The sequence below is a fragment of the Jatropha curcas genome, chromosome 11 (genome assembly GCF_041381405.1).
Source record: "Jatropha curcas cultivar XTBG-Jc1 chromosome 11, XTBG_Jcur_1.0, whole genome shotgun sequence".
NCBI classification, from domain to species: domain Eukaryota; kingdom Viridiplantae; phylum Streptophyta; class Magnoliopsida; order Malpighiales; family Euphorbiaceae; genus Jatropha; species Jatropha curcas.
In genome coordinates this window covers 10,163,938-10,189,297 of record NC_143161.1, presented here as the reverse complement: position 1 = coordinate 10,189,297, position 25,360 = coordinate 10,163,938, and the positions used below count along the sequence as shown (strand labels likewise).

General features: G+C 30.5%; 2 protein-coding genes and 1 long non-coding RNA gene across 3 annotated transcripts; 1 reads left to right on the top strand and 2 right to left on the bottom strand.

Moving 5' to 3' along the window:
• Positions 1–2,331: 2,331 nt before the first annotated feature.
• Positions 2,332–11,673, bottom strand: LOC149492547 (uncharacterized). Its single transcript, XR_016318806.1, has 5 exons — positions 11,113–11,673; positions 10,238–10,303; positions 4,303–9,393; positions 3,428–3,493; positions 2,332–2,584 (listed from the first exon to the last, which is right to left on the bottom strand). It is a non-coding gene; the product is annotated as an uncharacterized LOC149492547 (long non-coding RNA).
• A 2,256-nt stretch (positions 11,674–13,929) lies between these two features.
• Positions 13,930–16,511, bottom strand: LOC105636740 (coiled-coil protein). The gene is made up of 3 exons (XM_012220087.4): positions 16,238–16,511; positions 15,498–16,021; positions 13,930–14,341 (listed from the first exon to the last, which is right to left on the bottom strand). Exons 1-3 carry the CDS (start codon positions 16,407–16,409, stop codon positions 14,063–14,065), a joined length of 975 nt encoding a protein of 324 aa, XP_012075477.1. The 5' UTR covers positions 16,410–16,511; the 3' UTR covers positions 13,930–14,062.
• A 4,433-nt stretch (positions 16,512–20,944) lies between these two features.
• Positions 20,945–21,874, top strand: LOC105636972 (metalloendoproteinase 3-MMP). Its single transcript, XM_012220381.1, has one exon. It carries the CDS (start codon positions 20,945–20,947, stop codon positions 21,872–21,874), a length of 930 nt encoding a protein of 309 aa, XP_012075771.1.
• Positions 21,875–25,360: the final 3,486 nt, after the last annotated feature.

Below are 25,360 nucleotides of genomic sequence, written 5' to 3'. Positions count from 1 at the left end.
AGTTAGAAAAGAGAAAATGGAAAATGCGTTCAATTAGTAACAATATAAAAATTATATTTTAATTTAAAAACTTCATAAACGTTATTCATAACTTTCATTGAAATAAAATATTATAAACTAACTTTAGAAAGTTTTTATTTTAAATTTTTAGTTATCGATTATTTATAGTAATAATAATAATAATAATATCAATTTTATTATTTTGTAAATTTTTTTAAAAAATAAAGAATATAATATATCTGTAATAATAAAATTAATTATATATTAAAGCATAATATAATTTTTTTATGTTATTTAAATATTCTTATTTATTCAATAAAAATATTTTATAGAAAAAAATTATTTATAAATATTATAACATCAATTATAAAAATGTCATTTTATAAAATGGAAAACAATTGGAAAACATGTTCTTTTTATAAAAAGAAAACTGTGAAAAATAATTTAAAACTGTTTTTCAAATCTTAGTTAAATTTTGATCAACTGAAGAACTGTTTTCAAAAACTGACTGATTTGAACACAAAACTCATTTTTCAATTTTTTTAAAAAAATTTTTTTAGAAAACTAATCCAGTTTTCTAGAAGCCAACACACTCTTATATTTTGTGACAAAAAGTGTAATTAATAATATAATATTTTAAAGGATATGGAACACATTCTGTTTCCAAGTTGAAATACAATTTGGGGCATATACACATGACAAAAATCTCATTTGAGCAAACAATACCATTTGGGCACTCCAATTGACAATTTGCGACAAAATAGATTGTATGATCAAATGAAGTTTTGAGAGAGAAGAATTTCTAAAAGCATACTACCTTGCGCACACCTGGCATATTCTAACGGTAAGTATATCGTTGTGTGTTTTTCAGCTTGAAGGCTTTTAATAAGTAATGAACAAAGAAAACTTAGGCTGTTTGTTATAATTGTTTGTTTTTAATTTTTTATTTATTAGAAGTATGAATCAGTTTTTAGTTTTTGATTACATATTTTTTTTAAAACTATATTTTTCTTTTATTTTAGTCCATTATGTGAAAAATTCTTTCAATTATTAAATCTCTCCCTTATTAAACCATTAAAGATTTTAGTTAATAATAAAATTCTAAAAATTCAGGATTTGAGACAAAATGATTAAAAATATTTTACTTTAATTTTAAATTTCTAAGTTAGGTAACTATTAATTATTAATCAATTGAATAAAAATATAATATTAGTAATAAATAAATAATACTAAATTACATTACATTTATATGGATAGAAAAAATAATAATAAATATAAAAATAATACTAAATAGACAAAAATAAAAGAAAGTAGAGAATTTTAATAGAGATAAAACTATCTGCTTGTATATTTTAGATAAATAAATGACACTAGATTTAAATAGATAATAATAATAATAATAATAATAATAATAATAATAATAATAATAATAATAATAGTAATAATGACTTTACGAGGACAAATCTTATAAAATAAAAAAGGAACGTATAATTAAAAAATATATATATGATTACGTAAACCACTATTGGTGGTTTCATAAAATTTATTATTTTTTTACAACAGTTTTCTAATAAGTAAATAAAAAAATTAAACAAGTTTAAACAAAAAGAGTTTTATTATTTTTAAAAGAAAAAAGAAAAAAGAAAAAAGAAAAAATTTAATTGAAAATATACTGTACCTAAAAAAAAAAAGAAAAATGAAAAGAAAAAAAGAACAAAATACCACCTTGCAAGGCATCATAATATTAGAACATCTCCGATGCAACTATGAATTATTCTAATTTATTTTCCACATTAGACCAATTGAAAGTTAAAAATAAAAACATTCCCTAATGCTCTTGTGTATTTAGTCTGTAAGTTTAATATGTCAAAAATAAAAATACATACTGTCCACCACGCTTTTTATTTTCAGAGAGTTTGTTAAATAATGTGACTCAACCATTAATTCTTTTTTTTTCCTATTTATTCATTTTTTTCTCATTTTTTTTATCATCAGACAGTTCTAATATAATGGAAGCATTAGAGAGCCATTTTTAAAATCTGACATCTATAAATACACATTCTACCGTATCATCATCCACAACTTCTATTTATTAAAATACATCAACTACAATTCATGATTGCATTGGAGTTTGCATTGGAGTTGTTGTTAGCATCTTGAGCTTTATTCTGCTTAAATTTCTATTTAGTAATTGTTTGCAATAAATGTGGACTAGTGTCACGACCCATTTCCGTGGGCCGGACCGGCACTAGGGCCCAGGTAAGCTTAAGGCCCCCGAGGCCCGTAGTAAGCCTAAATCTCAATTAACACATAGTATCTAACCAGGGCCTATTCACAATAAATTATAATCACATTATGGGCTTACTGGTTCACCTGCAGCTAATTACATAATATTTAATTTATAGTGTAGTGCTAACAATAAATCCAATAGTAATACACAACCCTATAACTGCGGAGTTCAATAATAATCTGATAATAGAGTAACTTATACATCCAAAATTAGACAACAGAAATATAAAGTTTACATTTATAACTCTGCGGAGAAGATTGCAGAGCTTCAGTCGAATCAGCTGCTTCCTAGTACCTGGGAGGTTTGGAGAGAAGGGGGTGAGTTTTACAACTCAGTGAATAATAATAAATAATACACACCACATACAGTCAAGCAAAATGCACCCTAGTATACTGAATGAACACACAACAGTCAATCATATGACATTACATCAGCACCTACAAACAATATCACCTTCAAATAATCACATCACGTGGAAATTAGTCAGTGGAGTCACCGAACCCCCGATGAGCCGTCCTCCCACATGGCTCATCCTCTCACGTGTGCACCAGGGAGCCGATCCCCCATACTGGCCGACCGGTCTAATCCTCACTTGACCAGCCCTCTCATTGTTTTTCCATTCTCTCTTTTCTTTTCCATACCAACAGGAGGCAACCCGGTGGTCTCCATCCAATCTAGATCATCATGCGCTCACAACAGGAGGCCACCCTGCGGGCTGCGATCAGATCTAGACTATCAGGTGCGCAACGACGAGAGGCCATCCTGTGGTTAACGGTAACGGTAACGGTAGGTGCACACGGGGGCGCCGATCTCCCATTTACCCGGCTAACGATAATCATAATTTGGATCCATATAACGGTAACGGTCTCACAAACCCATGATGACCTACTTCATCCCAATTCCACACAAACAAATCACAGTATAGTCACAGCACAAATAATCAGACAATTCATTCATCAAGATACACCAATTTCATCCAAATGCACAATTATATATAAGTATAATTATAGTGATCATAACATAATATATATGATAAAATACTTATAAGATATCGTAAATATGTAAATAAAAATGTAATATTTATAAATAAATGTTATGCAAATGCAGTGTTGATATGCATTATTTATTATTACTCACAGTGATAGAGAGCGAAATTCTAGCTTTGATGTTGTCCTGGAGGAGCACTAGATGGACCCGGGCGATCTAAGCAAAGTAAGAATGACACAAAAAGAATAACTCTATCAGACAAAATATTTCTTTACCCTTCTAATAATTTTATTTTATATTCTAAATTTTTCTACGTAATTTAATCTCGATATTTAATTTCTTTTCTGTAATAAATTTTTATTTCTCTATCTAACTCTATTTCATTTATTTTCTTCTAAAATCTATTTTATTTCCTATCGAAATCTATTTTAATTTCTACCGAAATTTATTTTATTTTCTACTGAAATTTATTTTATTTTCTACCGAAATTTCGACAGCATCTCCCCTAAAAATTGGACTATCCACCTGTTAAAATATCAACAATTTATTTAATAATTTCAAACCACACAGCCCATCCGTCGGGCAATCAATCAATGCAATTTTTCCCGTCCTCCATCCAAATAGTAATATCAAAATTACATTCAACCTTAACATCAACCTACATCCATAATTTATAAATTAAAATTACATACAATATAATCTACCTTCAATCCACACTTAATTTCCATAAATTTTATTATTACAAAAATTTCCTAATAAATTATTTAATACTGAATTTAATTTTAACTAACTATTATTTTTATTAATCAAGTAATTAAACTAATCAGTAGATCTAGCCAAATTAAATTAATTTAACTAATCAAAATTGCTAAATTAAATTAATTACTCAAGATTACTAAAATCAATTACTAAAATCAAGTTAATCAACTAAAATTATTAGAATTAAACTAACTAAAATGACTAGATTTAATTAACTATCATTAATAAAATTAAATTAACGAAAATGTAGTTAAATTAATTTATACCCCAAATATATATTTTTTTTTTTGTCGAATTTTTGCTAGATCGGAAATTTGCTCGTGTCGGATCGGAGCTACGCACGCCGGAAGTGGTCGGATCCGACTGACAGTGGCAAGGGAAGGCGAAGGTGGCACGATCTGGTGGTGTTTCTGCGACAGGGAGCTGCAGCGGTGGCTGGGTGATCTGGCAGAGGGCGGAGGTGCGGCTGGCGGTGAGGCTTGAAGCTGGTGCTGCTGCTGTAGGCGCGACAGACCTGGCAGAGGGCCGACTGTGGCGCGCGGAGGAGCTACGGGACGTGCTGGCGCGCGATGGAGGCGGTGCGACTGCAACTGGCGCGCGGTGGTGATCGGCCGACGTTGCTGGAGTTGCTGGCAGTGACGCAGACACAGTTGCAGGGAAGAAGAAAGGGAAAGAAAGAAAAAGGAAAGAAAGAAAGAAAGAAGAAGAAGAGAGGGAGGAGGAGGCGCGGTGGCTGTGTTGGTGGAGTGGAGGTGGGGCGCTGGTGAGGGTGAGAAGTAGAGGTGCAGCGCTGGAGATAAAAAGAAAAGAAAGAGATTTTTCTAGATGGTTTGGGTCGAACCGGTTCGATTCGGTTCGATTCCACCCAAATCTTTGATTTTCAATTGGTTTTCGGCCTTTTCAATCGGTTTTCGGTTCGATTTCTCACAGTGTTCGCAATAAAATATTAAAATAAATTTCCAAGCTGTCGGTTTATTAAATTTAATTGGAAAATCTTTGAAAATAAAAATTCGGGTTGTTTCAGTCTTCCCCCCTTTAAAAAAATTCGTCCTCGAATTTTCTAAGTGACAAGAAACAAGGATGCAACAGTTGTTTACGACAATGGTGGTTGTACTTCTCACATAATGCTGCAACTGCTAAAAGTTATGACATTCATATTAGGAGAATACTTGTTCTTATGAGCAGTTAGATATCTACCTTATCACCATAGTTAATTTAAACTTGAGTTGTACTATATCTACAAGTCATCAAATCAAGTAAAATATTCATAACCCAAGGCACAGATTTGACTCTAGTAGCCACCGTTACGCATAAGAATTTAAGTTCCTCATAACATTTGCTCAAGTAAAAGTTATTCATCTCATTAACCATATATCATGTGACCTCCATTGATGTATCGCCTCATTTATTCTCTCACTAGCTATTATAGGCAGTGATCATCACTTAATAAGAAGCTCATACACAACCAAGTATTCACTCTTACTGATACAAGAATCCATATATTCAATCAAATTTACTACTATCCCAATTTAGAATCCTTATTTCAAAATTCAAAACCTACATGCTGACTCATCCATTTTCCATCAATTTCAAATATTAATATCATTGCTCCAATAATCTTGGAAGAAGTTTATAATTAGATAAGATGGTCGCTGCCAATTCAAGGAGATTTTCGATTATCATCAAGTTCTACCATTAAGTACCATTTGATCATTTCTAATTAAAGAGAACAAATTTATGGCACTACTACAAGCTTATTTTAAACAAAATCATGACATTTCTCTAGCTAATTGCTATCAACTGATAGGAGATCTTGGCTTCTATCCCAAGCACATCACCTATTTAACAACTTAACCATTTTCCAACCAAAGATAGATATACAGTCTCTTTTCAAATCCTACTAATGAGAATCTCGTAAAAACAAGTAGTACAATTATGTAGAGAAAATTCAAATTCACTACCAAGTCTCTATTTTAGTTATTAACTTCTCTATCCCTCTTCCCAAATTATCATATCATACCATATCTTAATTAATTATGACAACAACTTATGCAACTAGCCAAATTAGTTGTTGCCATGCCGGATAATTCTTAATTCATTTTCTAAAATTTGCTAGTACCATTCTATTATACTCAATTCCATAAAGAAGTCCAGCCTAGATATATATATATCTATACATTTTTTTTTTTTTTTTACAAGCTTAATCAAAATGTAAAATTCTCCAAACTGTCGTTTATATCCAATTTACTTATTTCTTCTGTCTTTAATCAATCTTTTAAACCTAAGTTTACGTATTTAGAAATCACGAATACTAAACAAGTAGTGCCTTTTGCTCTAGTTAAGTAAGAGATTAAAGATGTTAATCCTATAATCTAACTCCTGATTAAACTATGTCCTTTGTTTTATGTTTATTCTTAATCTCATGAATGCCTATGAATATTCAGATAATAATATCATTGAGTTATTCCTTTTCTCCAAGTCTATCACCTCCAAAATTTGTAAAATTTATTCTTAGTACGATCTAGGAATATCCTCTGCCTTAATTATGTTCTCTCTACATGCCTTACACTAAACAAGGTTAATGCCTCATTGAATCCTTAAACATCAGAGTTACAATGTACCAGTCCTCAAATTGACCTAACTAACCAAGTATTCCTTTAAACCACAAGTTATATCGCAAACTGCCATTTATAACACAATTTTATTCATTCAATCATAATTTCCACCAATTGCTAAGAAATTCAGAATAGCTTTACATTCACTCCAAACCATATATGAATGACTCTCATCCTAATTGATATCTCAACCATTCCATGAGCAAATTTTAAATTAATAAATTACCAGATTAACATACTTAAGTTGGTCTTCAAGTATAGTGAAGATGTAATCTTAGGCCATCTTGTTAACACATCCGATAATCTTATAATTCATGTTTTCAGTTTTTGAATACTTGTGTGTATTCTTCTCCCTAAAATTATCCCAAATTCACTTGTTTATTCTTACACAAATCTCAATATTCCAAATGAACAGTAAATTAAAACCCAGTTAGTTCATTGATATATAAAATACTCCAGATACCCTTCTGTTCCCTAGAGGCGTAATTATATCTCCCTTTCTCCATCCAATAAACTAAATAACTTACAAAAATGCACTAAGTAATAGGAATTTCTTATTCTAACTACTTTGCATCAAGACATTACATTTATTCATATTCATCGTCATCTCAAGCTGAATCTCATGATTCTTCATCAACTCTTATTTCCAGTTATTAGTATTAATAACACTTATCACTTGTACATAATACATTTATAAGCTCAATAAATGGATTCAATTAATATAACTCATAAAACTATTTTCTAACTACATATTCTAAACTAATTATTCTAAATTTTCATAAATCTTAAATTTATTTATCGCATCCAATTACTATTCATGATCATTTAAATTCTTAATATCTACCTAGCTCTATTCTTCAAAAGATATAATAAGACACTGTTCAATTATACAAATATTATTCTCCTCTATTCTTTATATTCAAATTATGTTTAAATTATATTCAAATTATATTCAAGCTATAATTTTTCTAATATAATTATCACCTAATATAATAGCATTTCAATCCCAAAATATAGAGGTCTTTATCTTAAATCCGCTGATGTATCATTATTCTTCTTCCTTTTTTTTTTTTTTTTAATTATCAAATCCTATTACCCATGAACCCTAATTTGTTAAAACTCTAAATACTGACTATCCTCATTTAAATCATACTAATTTATACTCTTCACGTTTCTGTAATTGATTCTTTTCTTAATATCCATATAATAACAGGACTAGATCCATCCTAACTTATCTAATTCATTAGTATAACATCAATTCAATAATTGGACAGTTATCTCTCCATGTCCGATGTCATTCATCAATACACTTAATCATCATAGCCCACTATTTACATAATTTCCTTATAGAGTTGTTTCTCGGATCATAGAATCTCCTATTAAACAAAAATCATTGTTTGTAATTTACATACCATCGAGTGTGCAACAACTATTTTAAACATCAAAAGACTAAATACCATTAGCTTTAATTCTTATTTATACCATATTAAACCATAAGATGCCACAATCCACACAATATCCATCACTAAGTACATAAAGATTAGAGTACTTTATCTCTTACTAAGAATCACAATTTATTTTTCTTATAACCACAATAATTTATATTATTCCCTATATTCACACACCAAAAGAAATAGTTGCCGAATACAACAATACACTTTACTCTACCAAGTAGTCATTACTCATAAATAAAACTCACTTCATATAGTAATTCCACCAATATTATTTATTATGAAAAATACTCATCACCAATTATTATAGCAAATCACACCAAATCCTTCAATATTCAAACCTTATAAAAATCATGTATATCCATTCCATCTAGAAAAATACTCATCTCAATAATTATAAGCAATTCTACTAACCAACATCATGTAAATTTCATCAAATACATATACTAATTCAATACTCTAGTTAAATGGATTCTAATGTCCTCAAATTCGAATCATTTAGTTCTCATATTAAATAATTAGCAACTCATTCTCAATTCCGCAGGCACATGTATACAAACATTCATGCAGTCTTCAATATATATATTCCATATTCAACACGTATTAAATAAAAATAGTATACTTTCATCATTTAACTTTAACTTATTAATCATATATAACTTATCTTCTTACCTACTTAAATTATATATGAATATTATTTATTCCATAGAAAGATTTTTTTTGCTTAAACCATCCCTTAGCATCAGTAACTAAATCACATTTCTAAAGAACAAGGATACAGATTTTAATCATTAAACAACTTGACTTTATCCTAGCTGCGAATCACGCTGAATGGGAAAGCAAGGAAAACTATGTCAAGACATGACAGGAATTACTCCGCAGTTACATCTAGACTTATGAACTTTTGCTCTGATACCACCTTTGTCACGACCCATTTCCGTGGGCCGGACCGACACTAGGGCCCAGGTAAGCTTAAGGCCCCCGAGGCCCGTAGTAAGCCTAAATCTCAATTAACACATAGTATCTAACCAGGGCCTATTCACAATAAATTATAATCACATTATGGGCTTACTGGTTCACCTGCAGCTAATTACATAATATTTAATTTATAGTGTAGTGCTAACAATAAATCCAATAGTAATACACAACCCTATAACTGCGGAGTTCAATAATAATCTGATAATAGAGTAACTTATACATCCAAAATTAGACAACAGAAATATAAAGTTTACATTTATAACTCTGCGGAGAAGATTGCAGAGTTTCAGTCGAATCAGCTGCTTCCTAGTACCTGGGAGGTTTGGAGAGAAGGGGGTGAGTTTTACAACTCAGTGAATAATAATAAATAATACACACCACATACAGTCAAGCAAAATGCACCCTAGTATACTGAATGAACACACAACAGTCAATCATATGACATTACATCAGCACCTACAAACAATATCACCTTCAAATAATCACATCACGTGGAAATTAGTCAGTGGAGTCACCGAACCCCCGATGAGCCGTCCTCCCACATGGCTCATCCTCTCACGTGTGCACCAGGGAGCCGATCCCCCATACTGGCCGACCGGTCTAATCCTCACTTGACCAGCCCTCTCATTGTTTTTCCATTCTCTCTTTTCTTTTCCATACCAACAGGAGGCAACCCGGTGGTCTCCATCCAATCTAGATCATCATGCGCTCACAACAGGAGGCCACCCTGCGGGCTGCGATCAGATCTAGACTATCAGGTGCGCAACGACGAGAGGCCATCCTGTGGTTAACGGTAACAGTAACGGTAGGTGCACACGGGGGCGCCGATCTCCCATTTACCCGGCTAACGATAATCATAATTTGGATCCATATAATGGTAACGGTCTCACAAACCCATGGTGACCCACTTCATCCCAATTCCACACAAACAAATCACAGTATAGTCACAGCACAAATAATCAGACAATTCATTCATCAAGATACACCAATTTCATCCAAATGCACAATTATATATAAGTATAATTATAGTGATCATAACATAATATATATGATAAAATACTTATAAGATATCGTAAATATGTAAATAAAAATGTAATATTTATAAATAAATGTTCATGCAAATGCAGTGTTGATATGCATTATTTATTATTACTCACAGTGATAGAGAGCGAAATTCTAGCTTTGATGTTGTCCTGGAGGAGCACTAGATGGACCCGGGCGATCTAAGCAAAGTAAGAATGACACAAAAAGAATAACTCTATCAGACAAAATATTTCTTTACCCTTCTAATAATTTTATTTTATATTCTAAATTTTTCTACGTAATTTAATCTCGATATTTAATTTCTTTTCTGTAATAAATTTTTATTTCTCTATCTAACTCTATTTCATTTATTTTCTTCTAAAATCTATTTTATTTCCTATCGAAATCTATTTTAATTTCTACCGAAATTTATTTTATTTTCTACTGAAATTTATTTTATTTTCTACCGAAATTTCGACAGCATCTCCCCTAAAAATTGGACTATCCACCTGTTAAAATATCAACAATTTATTTAATAATTTCAAACCACACAGCCCATCCGTCGGGCAATCAATCAATGCAATTTTTCCCGTCCTCCATCCAAATAGTAATATCAAAATTACATTCAACCTTAACATCAACCTACATCCATAATTTATAAATTAAAATTACATACAATATAATCTACCTTCAATCCACACTTAATTTCCATAAATTTTATTATTACCAAAATTTCCTAATAAATTATTTAATACTGAATTTAATTTTAACTAACTATTATTTTTATTAATCAAGTAATTAAACTAATCAGTAGATCTAGCCAAATTAAATTAATTTAACTAATCAAAATTGATAAATTAAATTAATTACTCAAGATTACTAAAACCAATTACTAAAATCAAGTTAATCAACTAAAATTATTAGAATTAAACTAACTAAAATGACTAGATTTAATTAACTATCATTAATAAAATTAAATTAACGAAAATGTAGTTAAATTAATTTATACCCCAAATATATATATATATTTTTTTTTTGTCAAATTTTTGCTAGATCGGAAATTTGCTCGTGTCGGATCGGAGCTACGCACGCCGGAAGTGGTCGGATCCGACTGACAGTGGCAAGGGAAGGCGAAGGTGGCACGATCTGGTGGTGTTTCTGCGACAGGGAGCTGCAGCGGTGGCTGGGTGATCTGGCAGAGGGCGGAGGTGCGGCTGGCGGTGAGGCTTGAAGCTGGTGCTGCTGCTGTAGGCGCGACAGACCTGGCAGAGGGCCGACTGTGGCGCGCGGAGGAGCTACGGGACGTGCTGGCGCGCGATGGAGGCGGTGCGACTGCAACTGGCGCGCGGTGGTGATCGGCCGACGTTGCTGGAGTTGCTGGCAGTGACGCAGACACAGTTGCAGGGAAGAAGAAAGGGAAAGAAAGAAAGAAAAAGGAAAGAAAGAAAGAAAGAAAGAAGAAGAAGAAGAAGAAGAAGAAGAAGAAGAGAGGGAGGAGGAGGCGCGGTGGCTGTGTTGGTGGAGTGGAGGTGGGGCGCTGGTGAGGGTGAGAAGTAGAGGTGCAGCGCTGGAGATAAAAAGAAAAGAAAGAGATGTTTCTAGATGGTTTGGGTTGAACCGGTTCGATTCGGTTCGATTCCACCCAAATCTTTGATTTTCAATTGGTTTTTGGCTTTTTCAATCGATTTTCGGTTCGATTTCTCACAGTGTTTGCAATAAAATATTAAAATAAATTTCCAAGCTGTCGGTTTATTAAATTTAATTGGAAAATCTTTGAAAATAAAAATTCGGGTTGTTTCAACTAGGCCTTTGGTTTAGTTTTCTAATAAAGTGCACATGCAGCAAAATTAGCTATTTTAGTAGTATTAACTATCTTAGTAACTTTTCATAAAACGCTAAAAATTAAACATTAAATGAGTTAACTTCTTCGCAAAACGCTATCATAATCTCTAAAAGCTAACCGAATATCTTTTAAACAGAGTTTAACGTTTTGACTGGTCAAAACATTGAAAGCTACTTAAAAAGTTGATACTGAACACAGTCGTAAAGTAAAGCTATGTGGATGTACAGGCGGTAGGCTATCAGTTAAAAAACAAAAAACACAAAATAAGAAAAATGTAAAATTTATTTATAAATAAATTTTTTATATTTGAAATGAATTTAAAATTTAAAATTTATTTAATTTTATTTCTTAAAAAATACTTAATATAATAATTTTAAAAAGCTAAAAGGATTACGAGTAAATTTGTAGAACTCATTTAGTAATTCCACATTTTTTTTAGTAAAGTCTGATTCAATTATATTTAAGTCTCCTACTTTTCATATCAAATACAAAAATTTAAATTTACAAATAAATTCTACAAAATTTTATGAAATGCATTTATTCTATGAAATTCATTTAGTCTATGAGTCTATGAAATTTATTTATTCCAAACAAGGTTAAATGCAATCAAATTAAAGTTTGTGTCTTAAACATATCAATTACAATAACGTCTACCGCTATTTATACTAGTTTGTTGAATGCAGGCCAAGTAGAACAGATACGGGCTGTAATAACAATATACACATACACGATTGGGGCTTTCAATTCTCAGGCCCATGTGAACCACATACTGGTTTTGCTTCGGGCTTTATCCTTGGGGCCTTATCCAAGGTTAGCGTCAGCAGATCCAAGGTGAGCGTCAGCATTAACACTCTGGTTTGATAAAATTAACTATTAACTCCTGACATTTTTCAAAAAATATAACAATAAATATCCGTGGTCTCTTTATTACCGTGCCTTAAGACTAATAAGTTAATATGATTAACCAACCAGTAATTAGTCCAATGTGATGAGGCATTATATAATGTCCGAGGTTCGAATCTTCATAGAGAAAACTAAATTGAAAGGATCGAATCGAATCTTCTTAGCATTGTAAATAGAGAAAACTAAATTGAAAGGATCTCCTGCATTACGAACCTTTGCCTGTTTGGTTGAACCAAAAATAGAAAAGTTAATATTGAAATTTCATTTCAACATTTTACCTAATATAATATTAACTTTATTGAAATTTTATTTCAACAATTTACCTAACATCATAAAATTATTTTCGCAGGATGATGAATCGATTTTAATTACAATAGAACACCAAACCATAGTTCATTTTGTTCAGTTATTTTTAGTGAACAAATTATTTTTATGTCGAACATTTAACATTTCTTAAAAGCAATGAAAGATAAATGTACCGTAGTTCTCAAAGTTAAGTTATATGAATGTATAAGGCATCTACATAATAAAATGAACAGGTATCAAATTATGAGGGGCTTTCGCTTATCAAGCCTCGATTAAAAAAGTATGCACGTGGATGCAAGTGCAAATGTTTAATAAAAATTATGCTTCACAAATCATTATAGACCTAGTGATTTGCTTAAGCAAACACCACTTGCTTCTTCAGGCTCAAACCCTCGCAACAACTGTGCTCACACAAGCAATACAAAAAAAAGAGACTTCCTCGAGCTTTTGTTTTGGCTACTAAATTCTAATCCAGCCATGACTTCTATACATAAACGGCAGCAAAACATAGTTAATACAACAATGCTGAATGACAATTATATTGCAGAAACATCAGTTTTTTTGAGACTCCAAACTAAAATGAAGAGTTTGATGATCCTGTCTTCTTAAATCTAAGTTCATAAATATGTAGTGCATACAGATGACTAATTCCTAGTTTTCATACGATCCCGATTTTCCGGAAAAGGCAGCAGGCTATCATTTAGCACCTACTTCATTGTGGTACACATTTTTACTCTCCATATGCTCTATTAAGCTATTAGAAACCACAAACAATTAAAAACATGATTCAGATCATTTACTTCAGAAGGAAAGATGGATGGGTGCATACATACAAAGTACAAAGTACAAACTACAAAAGCGAAATTCTACATACAAAGTCTACATGTTATGAAAGGGTCGCAGACAGTCAATGCAGCTGTACCTGATCATCATAATCATCCTCATCTTCGGCAAAATACTTATCTTCAGCGTCATGGCTGGCTTCTCTAAGCCAGTGATCATCCAAGGTCTCATCTTCGTCTATTTTTGAGTAATCCAAGTGTTGATCGTCTTCCCCAGTAAGAAACTTTTGGTGCATAATATATGTAAATTGATTCATCATATCTTCTTTCTCTTCTAGTGACAAAGTTGCTCCCTCATTCTGTAGCTCCCTGCTCGATTGGGCATCATTGCTATCCTCCAACATCTGAAAGTGGTAAATGTAAAAAGCTCATTACATGTGAAACAACTTGGGAGCCTATTTGGCGTTGTGGTTGACAATGCTCTTGGAGAAGCATGCTTTTAGATGATGTTGGGAAAAAAAACAGGTTTGAAATCTTGTTTAACAATTTTGAAGCTTTTATGATTAATCTATGTGAAATTCAACTTAAAAATAAACTTAAATGACCTCTAGTCGACAATTTCAGCAAAGTGCATTTTATCAACAACTCAAACAATAATGCTATTCATACTCTTAGCAGTAACAGACTTGTATTAACAAAATTCTAAAATGAAGAAATGAAATTTCATGATAGCTCTATTTATATAGCCACCTAAAATTAACTGAAAGGAAGATCAAGTGATAAAGCATCAACAATGTAAGTCAATTATTATGCAAACGCACACCGAAACTTGCATAGTTTCCTTTGACATGATAAGAAGAATCCTCTTAACTTTATGATTGCAGGTTCAATGCAGTGTTATTTTTCCTTGCCAGAAGAGGTAATATTATCTGAATTTGTACTGCTCCGAATTAAATGATTTAAACAATCTTCCAATTTTCATTTATGTTTGTCATATTAACTAACCCCAACTTATCTGGGATCAACATAATTTAGAGTTTTAGATTGACAACACAGGCACAATTGAGAAATCCAACACAAGTTCAGCAAAAATATGAAATATCCAAAATGGTCTTAACTAAAAAGGAATATACAAACTGAAAAGGAAAATATAAAACTCTTCCAATGCAGTGAAAGAAAATTATACCTCTACACAGTTGAAGAAGCTGCTACCTAAAAGATTCTAAAATAATGTAACAAAAAGTATGGAAGATTCAATTGGCTTTGCCTGGTTGAGAAAAGGCAAGTAATAAAAAAAAAAAAAAAAGAGACAAGATCCATTATTTTCAATTGTTCGGTATCGAGACTTAGCAGAACAAAGAAACGCATATTCACACCAGCGGAAATGATTTATCAAAACTTGAAAATTATGGAACCAGGAATGCTAACTGCCAAAGGGATGAAACCCGCATTTAAATTTTTTGACACAAACATTTTATCATGCAACAGAGATCATGATGAGGAACTAACACATAGAACTTCATAAATGTAGATGTAAGGCAATAAAAGAATGTCATCTACCTCAGAGGATAGTGCACTATTAGGAGCCTTCTTTGCTTCTTCATTCTCCTCATCCTCTTCTTCCTCTTCTTCTTCTTCTTCTTCTTCCTCCTCCTCCTCTTCTTGTTGGTTTGTTTCATTACCAATCCAATCCCTCTCAGCCACACCCAACCTCTGCTGCTCTGCTCTAATCTTAGAAACCAAAATAGCTTCCTCAGACCGCCTCATCAACGTCTCTGACCACCGCTCTCCTGGCCTAGCCATACGCCTAGCACTCTGATCCTGAAACTTCCCAACAAACTCATGATGCAAATATGGCTCTCTTTCCCTCATTGCATCCTCAGAGAAGTAATTCCCATCATGAATCAATTTATTCAAGTAAGCCAGTCTCCTGTTTTTAACCTTCACTGACCTTGACCTCAACTCCTCAGAAGTTGGACTAGCTTTGCTTCTTAGATTCTTGAGATGCCAATTTATCTCATAGTCATTGTTTAACATATCAAATTCCCCAAGCTCTTCACAAGTCAATTGCGTTCCATATCGCTCTGGATATAAAAGGACAAAATCAAATAAATCAGGAGGCTATAATATCATCAATTAAGCAACTAAACCTAAATTAGGTCAATTAAGGCGACTTTGTCATAGAAAATTAGTAAAAAACAAAAAGTTTGTCCTAACTTCTATTTCTGTTTTCCTCTGTTTTCTTGGTATTCAAATAGAAATTCAGAGTTCTCAAAGAATTCAAATAGAGAGAGAAGTACCTAGAAAAACAGCGGCGTCACGGTCGAGGAGGTCGAGGAGGAGAGACTTGCGGTTGGAGGGATCAGTGGCGGTGGATTGAAGAGCACGAGGGAAGTAGAGATTTTCCATTGCCGAGAGCCTCTGTGTAATGCTTTCCATTGCTTCTTTCCGTACCGTTTTCTCCATATTCATTCACTTTGTTCAGAATCCTTTTGGTTTTTGTCTTTCTTTTGCTGCTGTTTCTGTCTCCGACGATTATATATTTCAGCCCTCCTCGCCCTCGAGTCGGCAAGGCTACGGGGTCTAGAGAGAAATGGACTCACGTGTTAACGCTCATCGGATCGGTTCAAATCAAACCAAGCTTTTAGTGAACCAAAATTGGTTCAGAATCGACGATTCTGAAAGTTCAATTAGAGCCCGATCCAATACAGTTCAGTTAAAAAAAAAAAGTTGATTTTTTTATTTACCTAGTTCAAGCATATTTTTTTTAGGAAAACTCCCGTAATACTGTCTTTATGACTTAAATTTAGGATTTAAGTAAATTCAAAAAATGCAGAATTCATTACGAATGGATATATTCATTTGTAAAAAATTTTCATATTTAAAATAAATTAAAAATTAAAAATTGTTTACTTTTTTTTCATAAATATCTTTCACATAATCTATAACAAATATAAACGTGGACCAATGAGATTTTTCAAATTTATCGTTAGTGATATTATAAATATCCAAATTTGTGCTTAGTTATGACCAATTAAAATAAAAAAAATTATACCAACGCACCTATAAAAAGAAGTGAAGAGCCTTAACTGTTATTAAGCCCCGAGCCGGATTAAACGGTCTCTGGTAATAGGATCTGGATATCAACAGTTTTCACCAAAAATAAAAAATAAAAAAAGTTTATGAACACTTATATCTAATTTGAAAATATAGGAAGGTTTCTCTCATCTTTTCTCTCTAGTTTATTTAGCTCTAGTTTTTATTTGGGGTTGCTGCTATATTTTATTTTTTTCTTCTCACTCCTGATCTTTTATTCATTTTTAATACACTTAGATCTATTTTCTTCCAATAGATATGTTTTTTTTTTTATTATTTTTTTATTTTTTATTGTTGCTTGGTTTCCATATTTGGAGTTTTTTGTCCCTTCTTCCACGAGGATTTAGTTCCTTCTTGTGAAGATTTGTTATTAAAAGGTATGACATTTGATTTTATTTGGTTGGAGAATTTAGATTTTATTTTACTGATGTGTATCTTCGATTAATGGAGCCTAGTAGTACGGCCTGTTCCTTTATTGATACTATTAATACATAGTGACACGAACTCATCCGTGTACGTCATATATAACAAGTTTTTGGAAAAGCTATCCAAGCATAGAAGATTCGGAAAAATTATTTTATTGTCCAAATCAATTAAAGGACCAGTTGCTATTATGAAAATTTATGTTGGTCAAGGTTACCTTCAAGCGGAAAAATTTAATGTTGTTTCTTTTAAATTTAGTTTTTTTTAATATAGATTTTTTTTTATTGTTAAAAGATTATCGAACTTTTTATTAATTATGATAATAAATTCTATGTCTAGTGAATACTTGTAATACTTAATTTTATTATTAATGAATTATATTTCTTAAAAAAAAAGGTTTAATTAAAAATTTTAAAATATCATTGGCCATATCTGAACAGGATAAAATTTAACATATAAAAAGAATAATAACGAGATTGAAGCTTTGTACGAGGCTGGCTCTTAAAGGATAAATTGAATTCAAGCAACAATAAATTTCTTCAACAAAAAATAAAAATAAAAAGAAAGAATTGAGATTATAACACTTAGAAAATAATCAACAGCAATAATAATCAAATAAAAATTTCCAGATTACATATAAACAAAAAAGAGAGAATTTACAATTCGAGAAATAAAGTCTTGAACTCTCTTCTTCCTCTTTCATTTTCTAGAAAATAGCAAAAAATATAATGGCAGACTAATTTTTTTAAAAGAAAGAGAGAATAGTTGCTAAATTTATCATTTCAAAATGCATAAAATAGAAGACATCTACTTAGAAAGGAGGAACTAGCTAATTTTTCAGTTGCCAGAAAAATCTCTTGCCGATGATAAACGGAAAAGAAGTGTCTGCTATTGCCAAAAACCTAAACTAATAGCGGAAGATTAACGCCTTTTGAATATAAGAAAGTTATTAAAAATTTTATTGAGACGATGTCGTTTCCTTTACCTACCGTCTACAGCTAATATTTTAGCTATGAAAAATTTTGTAGCTATATATATCCCGTGTCATACTGTATTCCTATTTGCAGATATGTTGATGCTATTTGGTGGCAACTGAAACGGACAAAAGACAAATGTGCATTTTAGCTACGAAATTCTTTCCGTAGCTAAATAGCTATGGAATAACTTCAAAACTTTGTAGCTAACTCTTTTATTTATTCTTCATTTATTCTAGGATTTTTCTGTCTCTAAGCATAGCAAAGCAAAATAGCAATGGAATTGCGTCTATAGCAATGTTCCATAGCAATTTCAATATTTTTTTCGTATAAAATATCCTTAGACATGACCAATTCTAAATGCGTCCGTGTGATATGAACAATTGAATTAAAATCCACAAGGTCATTTTCAAAGCAGATCGAATCACTTATGAGGAAACATCTATTACAAACCACATCAAAAAGTTGCGACATACGCTATCATTCATAACTCAATACGTGACTAATCCAATAAGCAACTACAAATCTGCAACTGATTAGAGAAGTTAAAAACTAGTCATATCATGATTACCTGCACTTTGACAACTCTTAGAAGATTATTCTTAATCATATATTGATAAAGATCTTGTTAAACTCTATATAAAGAATCTCAACATCCTACATCTAAATATACATAACCAATCCTTATTTATTCTGAAAATTCTCTCATACGTTCAGACCTTAGCATCAGGATGCTTGTAGGTACACTTATCTTGACACTCTGATAGATCTACCACTCAACCTTACTTCTAGCATTGCTTTCTACATTATTGATTTCATATCGATTCGTAGGGGTTAGCATTCAAGCAATTCAGTCAATTTGAGCAATATTTTTAATCGAAATAAATTAAGTGAAATTTTTTTTGGTTTAACCGAATTTAATTGAACTAATTTTTTAATTAAACTTAATTGAACCGTTTTGACTGAATTAATTTTTGTCATTAATCAAACTTAAGTTAAAGAAAATAAAAACTTAATTAACCAAAATTTATGATTAATCAATTTTAACCGAAATAAAAATTAATTGAAAATTTTAATCACTACTTAATCAAAACGATGTAGTTTTAGAGCGAGTTAATTTGATTAATTCGGTTAAATTAATTTTTAATTGATCATCGAAAATTTAATTTTCTTTAATCGAATTTTTAATTGAATATTTATTTATTGAATTGAATTGGCCGAATTAACCGAATTAATCAAATTGACTAAATTAACCAAACCGAATGCTCACCTCTATCAATTTGTGACTCAAAAGTATAATAAAACTAACTTTTGTATCTTTTAATACTAGAATAACATAATGGTACTAAAATATCAATAGTAATAATGATAATAATTTTTAGCAAAATTAATTATACCTATAAATATCGAATTTAATAAAAATGATGAAATTAATCTTAAAGTTCAATTTGGATTTAATCCATTAGCATTGTTGCGGACTCAGGCCCAATACCAACCCATGGCCTCAAATGTATGCACTGGGTTTTTGGGTTTCGGCTCTCATACCTCGACAATAAAATCTTTGGATTAATTATATTTCACAAAAAAAAAAAAAAAAAAAAAAAATTATTGAAATTAAAATCCTCAAATTATTTTAATACATTAAGAATTCTCAGAGAGCAAGGGTAGGGTATGAATAATAGATTTTGTATGACATATATATGATATACACTCAACCATTAACCTATTGATCCTATAAAAATAATAACCAATTGAAATAAATGTCTGGCTAAATAAAATAATTTTTCCATTTCAAAAATGGATTCAATTGATTAAAAATTTTCCATTATTATTTCTATAAAGTTTATATGAGGTCTACATTCTAAAGATATTATCTCCTGGATTTCAATTCACTAATAAATACACTTAGATGAACTTTAATAACGTCTGACATTTAAACTTAAATTTTTGCATTTCATAGTTTTACATTGTTTGATATCGTTTTGTAATTTTAAAGTCTCAATTAATTTTTAAGATTCACTTTAAAAGATAAATATAAATTAAAATGATTTGAAATTTTCACAAATTGTTATTTAAATGATCTTTCCATAAATAATCCTTTTATTAATTGGGCTTCTATTTCTTCTATGGGTTTGTTCGATAAAATTAGCTGATTTAGTAGCTATTAGGTGAAACGTTATCCTACCTTCTAGAAGTTAGTTCAAATGCTATATTACTAAATACTATAAAAAATAACATTTGACCTATTTAAAAAATTATTGTCGAAAACAACTTATGTCTTGGTGCGTTCTTCTATATATTTTTTTTTTATTATTGCTTCAACGTGCAATATCAATTGTCCTGATACAATACGCTGGATATCATATTCTTTCTATGTAGAAAATATCAATTTTATTTTTCTAAATATTTTTTTTTCCCAACACAATTAAATAAACACTTTTTTTGCCTATAAATACCCTTAAAAGTTTTAAAGTTGGTGGCAAGCACAACAAATCTATTCTCGAACCCAATATCATGGCTTCCACAAAAATTTCCATCTTCTCATTCAGTCTCATTGTTCTAATTTCTTTTTTTTGTTCTCGTTTAGCTCTATCCCACTCAAATACTGAAAAATTATCACCATTTGCTTTCCTTGAACATCTTCAAGGCAGCAAGAAGGGTGATAAGATCAAAGGCATTCATGAGCTTAAAAAGTATCTCAAACATTTTGGTTATTTAAGTTGTGAAAACCAATCTTTTGCTGATGATGATGAATTTGACGATGTTTTGGAGTCTGCTCTTAAAGTGTATCAACTCAATTACCATCTGAACACTACTGGATTCTTAGATTATGAAACAATGTCAATTATGATGATGCCTCGATGTGGGATACCGGACATCATCAACGGCAGCACTCGAATGCTATCTGGAAAGAACAACCATCGCCATAGCTCTAGCTCTTTTCACATGGTTTCTCACTATACCTTCTTTAGAGGGAAACCAAAATGGCCAGTTTCAAAGTACAATCTCACTTATGGGTTTGAACCCAGTACCCCGACTGAGGCAAGGGGTGCTGTTGCGAATGCTTTTGAAACGTGGGCTACTGTTACAAAATTCAAATTCACAAGCGTTCAAGATTATAAAACAGCAGATCTAAAAATTGGATTTTACAGAGGTGAACATGGAGATGGGTTGCCTTTCGATGGTCCTGGTGGAATTACGGCTCATGCTTTTGCACCACAAGATGGAAGGTTTCATTACGATGCAGATGAAAAATATGCAGTGGGGGCAGTACAAGGTGCATTTGACTTGAAGACCGTGGCCTTGCATGAAATAGGGCACCTTCTGGGACTTCAACATAGCTCCCTTCAAGCAGCTGTTATGTATGCATATACGTCTCGTGGAGTGACCAAAGATCTAACCGCAGATGATGTTCAAGGCATTAGAGCTTTGTATAACTTCTGATATATTTTTCCATTGTTAATTATATCTATCCATCTTTTATCTTTTGTAACTTTTTTTTGTAGAATATGAGTTTTTTATGTTGAAATTCTTCTACCTTAAAAAGTTGAATGAAATAATTATCATAGCTAAGATATGTTGTTGAATTCTATTAATTATAGTAGATTATTTGTTATTTGGGAAAAATTTATCTAGACCGAGTCCATGTCTCCGCTTATACCAAACCAATGAAATTAACGATTTTTATTGAAGTGAATGTACTTCTAATCATACACTTAGAAAGAAAAAGATAAAATCGGAATACTTTTAAAAGAATTCTTATTTTCAAAAGAATTCTTATTTTCGTATTTCCTTTTTTTTTCTTTCAGTGTTTTTTTTTTTAAATTTTGTTTCCTCTCTTTTTGTGTTGTCATTAATAGAGTGATTTCTTTCAGTTTTTGAAACTTATTCAGCTGTCATTATATTTTCTTATTCTTTCAGCTCTTCCGTGGTTGCGTTTTTTGTTTCACAGGGTTTGTTGATTTCGTTTTTTGATTATGTTTTTCAGCTGCCGTTTCTCGATGTAAATAATTATTTTTATTTTTTATTCTATCATTCTCTTATGCGATTTCATTTTTATATAAGCATGTATTAGCAGCTTAATGCTCGCCGAAAAACTGTTATTGCTATGGATGTTGTTATGCTTTGAAGAGATGAGTTAAGACTCTTGATTTTATATGTTGTTTATGCTTTGAAGAGAAAAGTTAAGATTCGTTTGGATTGATACAAATATATATATATATATATATATATACACACACACGGTATTTAATTGGTTTTACATATGTATATATATTGTGTATATCTTATATATTGTATATATCCTGTACATACCATATGTATGTATATATCATATGCAAAAAATGTCATACATGATGTTTTAATTTAAAAAAAATCTAAAAAAAGGATACAAATTAAGATAATAACAATTTTAGCCAAAAAAATTTAAATAATACCAAAAGTAACTTTACAAGAGAGAAACGACAAAAATGAAACAATAAAAAAAAGGAAATAATGAAAAAAAAGGAAATAATGAAAAAAAGGAAACATTAAAAAAAAGGAAACATTGGAAAAAAGGAAACACTATACTATTATATTTTGTAACGCCCTAGTAAAAAATAAAAGGGTACAAGAGAGAAATGACAATAGCGATAGGTGACAACAGCGATGGTAAATACGATATATATATATATATGATATATATATATATATATATATATATATATATACTGTATAAAAGATATATATGATATATATACAATATATACATATATATGGTATATATATTCATATACAAGATATATATAGTATATATACATATGTAAAACCAATTAAATATAGAATATAAAAACATCATTAAGGACTTCAATTTGATTGGTTAAAAAATAAATGTAATTTAATTTTGATTGGCCATATTAATTTTCTATTTAAATCTAAATTTATTTGATGAAATAAGAAATTATATTACAATATATATTAAATATGGTCAAATATAATATTTTAAAAATTTTTAATTTTATTAGCTATCCCTCTCTTTTCTTCCAAAACCTAAAAGCTCTTTTTTCTTTTTCTATAGACGGCCACTGGTAGGCTTTCACCGGTGGTCCTCTTTCTCTTTATTTATTTATTTATTTATTTCTAATAATCCTCATATTTATGTCTTTTGATATAAATTTGAGTTATGGTTGTCAAATATTGAGATTTATTGTTGCCTATATTTTGAAATTTTATTTTCAAATCTACTTTTGAATTATTGTTGCTTACATTTTGAGATTTTATTTTCAAATCTAGTTCTGAGTTATTGTTATCACCAGAATGTTGATTCTATCTAAGTTTTTTGTTATTTGGACAATTATGCAGAAAAGAAGTGCATATGTCCTCTCTAAAAAAAATAAAATTTGAAGGCGATCAGATCAGACTTGTAGAGAGACTGTGAAGTCGAACAGTGTCCATGAATATTATATTCTATCAACTTGATCAAATACTTCGAATCAAGATTGTGTTTTTTTTTTTATATATAAACGATTTATTATTAGACTTTCTGTGTAAGAATATAGAAACATATCGATTTGTATCCCACATCTGTATATAGTTTTCTCTTAACAAAATTTCTAATTTGATTTCCTCTTAAAAAAAAGAATTTTAATTTTATTTGTTAAAAATAAAAAAAATTTAATTGGAATATAAATTTTCTATTTAAATTTAAATTGTATTGGATAAACTAAGAAATTATATTATATATTAAATAAGGGATTCATTAAATATAATAAAAATATAACATTTTTATAATTTTTAATTTTATTAGATTAAAAAATAACGATAATTTAATTTTAATTGGATATGTTATACCGTGCAGCATGTTCAATTAACCAGACCGTTTCTCAAGCCCATGATGAATTCATGACTGAACCTTTTTTTCTTCCCGCCTCAATAGATTGCAGGAACATGAACCGGGTCTTTTACGCAAGCATTTTGTGTTTCTGATCTCTCCGACGTGGTTGGCCGAGAGTTATCTCTCATGTCCAAAGAAGTTGCTTGCTTTCCTTCGGCTTTACATAATTGTTGACTTGTTGATTCATTATTATGTTGCGACCTCGTACTATCATTCTACGATTTCGATGCAGGTGTACGTTCCTTGTGAGGCTGATCGATCAAATTTGGTTGAGACTGCATGGGCTATGATGGGTTTGCTTCATAAAGGGCAGGTCAAATTACATTATAACCATTTATAGTATATTAGTACTAATCAAAATACATTATATTTTATGTTGAAGTTATTCTAAATTTCTTTTGAGAAGGTCAAGAGAGACCCTATGCCTCTTCATATCGCTGAAAAACTGTTAATTATAATAAAATATTCTTATATCAACGAATATAAATAACGCGCAATGCATATTAAAAAATACTAGTAAAATATAAATTATAATATAACAAGTTATATTAGCAAACCATATAACATATTGAAAAGAAATTTTTTTCCTCAAAAAAAAAAAAAAAATACCACAAAATTAATTATATGCTCATATACTTTATAAAAAAGTAAAAAATATTAAAATTTTAAACGATGCTCTAAAAAAATAATTAATATATTAATTATTATAATAGTTAATATTGATTTCTCATATTTTGCTCTAAAACAATAGTTTTTGCATTAACATAAAGTAAAATTTAGTGAATATCAAAGTTCAGTTTCAATTGATAATGACCATCATTAACTACATATGATGTTGATATTGAAATTAAAATTAATACAATAGTGATCAATAATAATAAGTGGAGTGATTAGTGTTCTACATACGTTTGATAACAAAAATAAATAAAACTTACACAAATAAAGTAATTATATCTAGTAATATACAATATATAATTTATTATTATATCTAGTATTTCATATCTATAAATTTAATAGGATTATTTTCTGGCTACCATTTTCACCGATGATTAATGCGT

Coding starts and splice junctions, on each gene's coding strand:
- LOC105636740 (XM_012220087.4), bottom strand. CDS start 16,409: ATGAATATGGAGAAAACGGTACGGAAAGAAGCAATGGAAAGCATTACA. Junction 16,022..16,237: donor TGACGCCGCTGTTTTTCTAG/GTACTTCTCTCT, acceptor TTTTATATCCAG/AGCGATATGGAACGCAATTG. Junction 14,342..15,497: donor ATAGTGCACTATCCTCTGAG/GTAGATGACATT, acceptor TACCACTTTCAG/ATGTTGGAGGATAGCAATGA.
- LOC105636972 (XM_012220381.1), top strand. CDS start 20,945: ATGGCTTCCACAAAAATTTCCATCTTCTCATTCAGTCTCATTGTTCTA.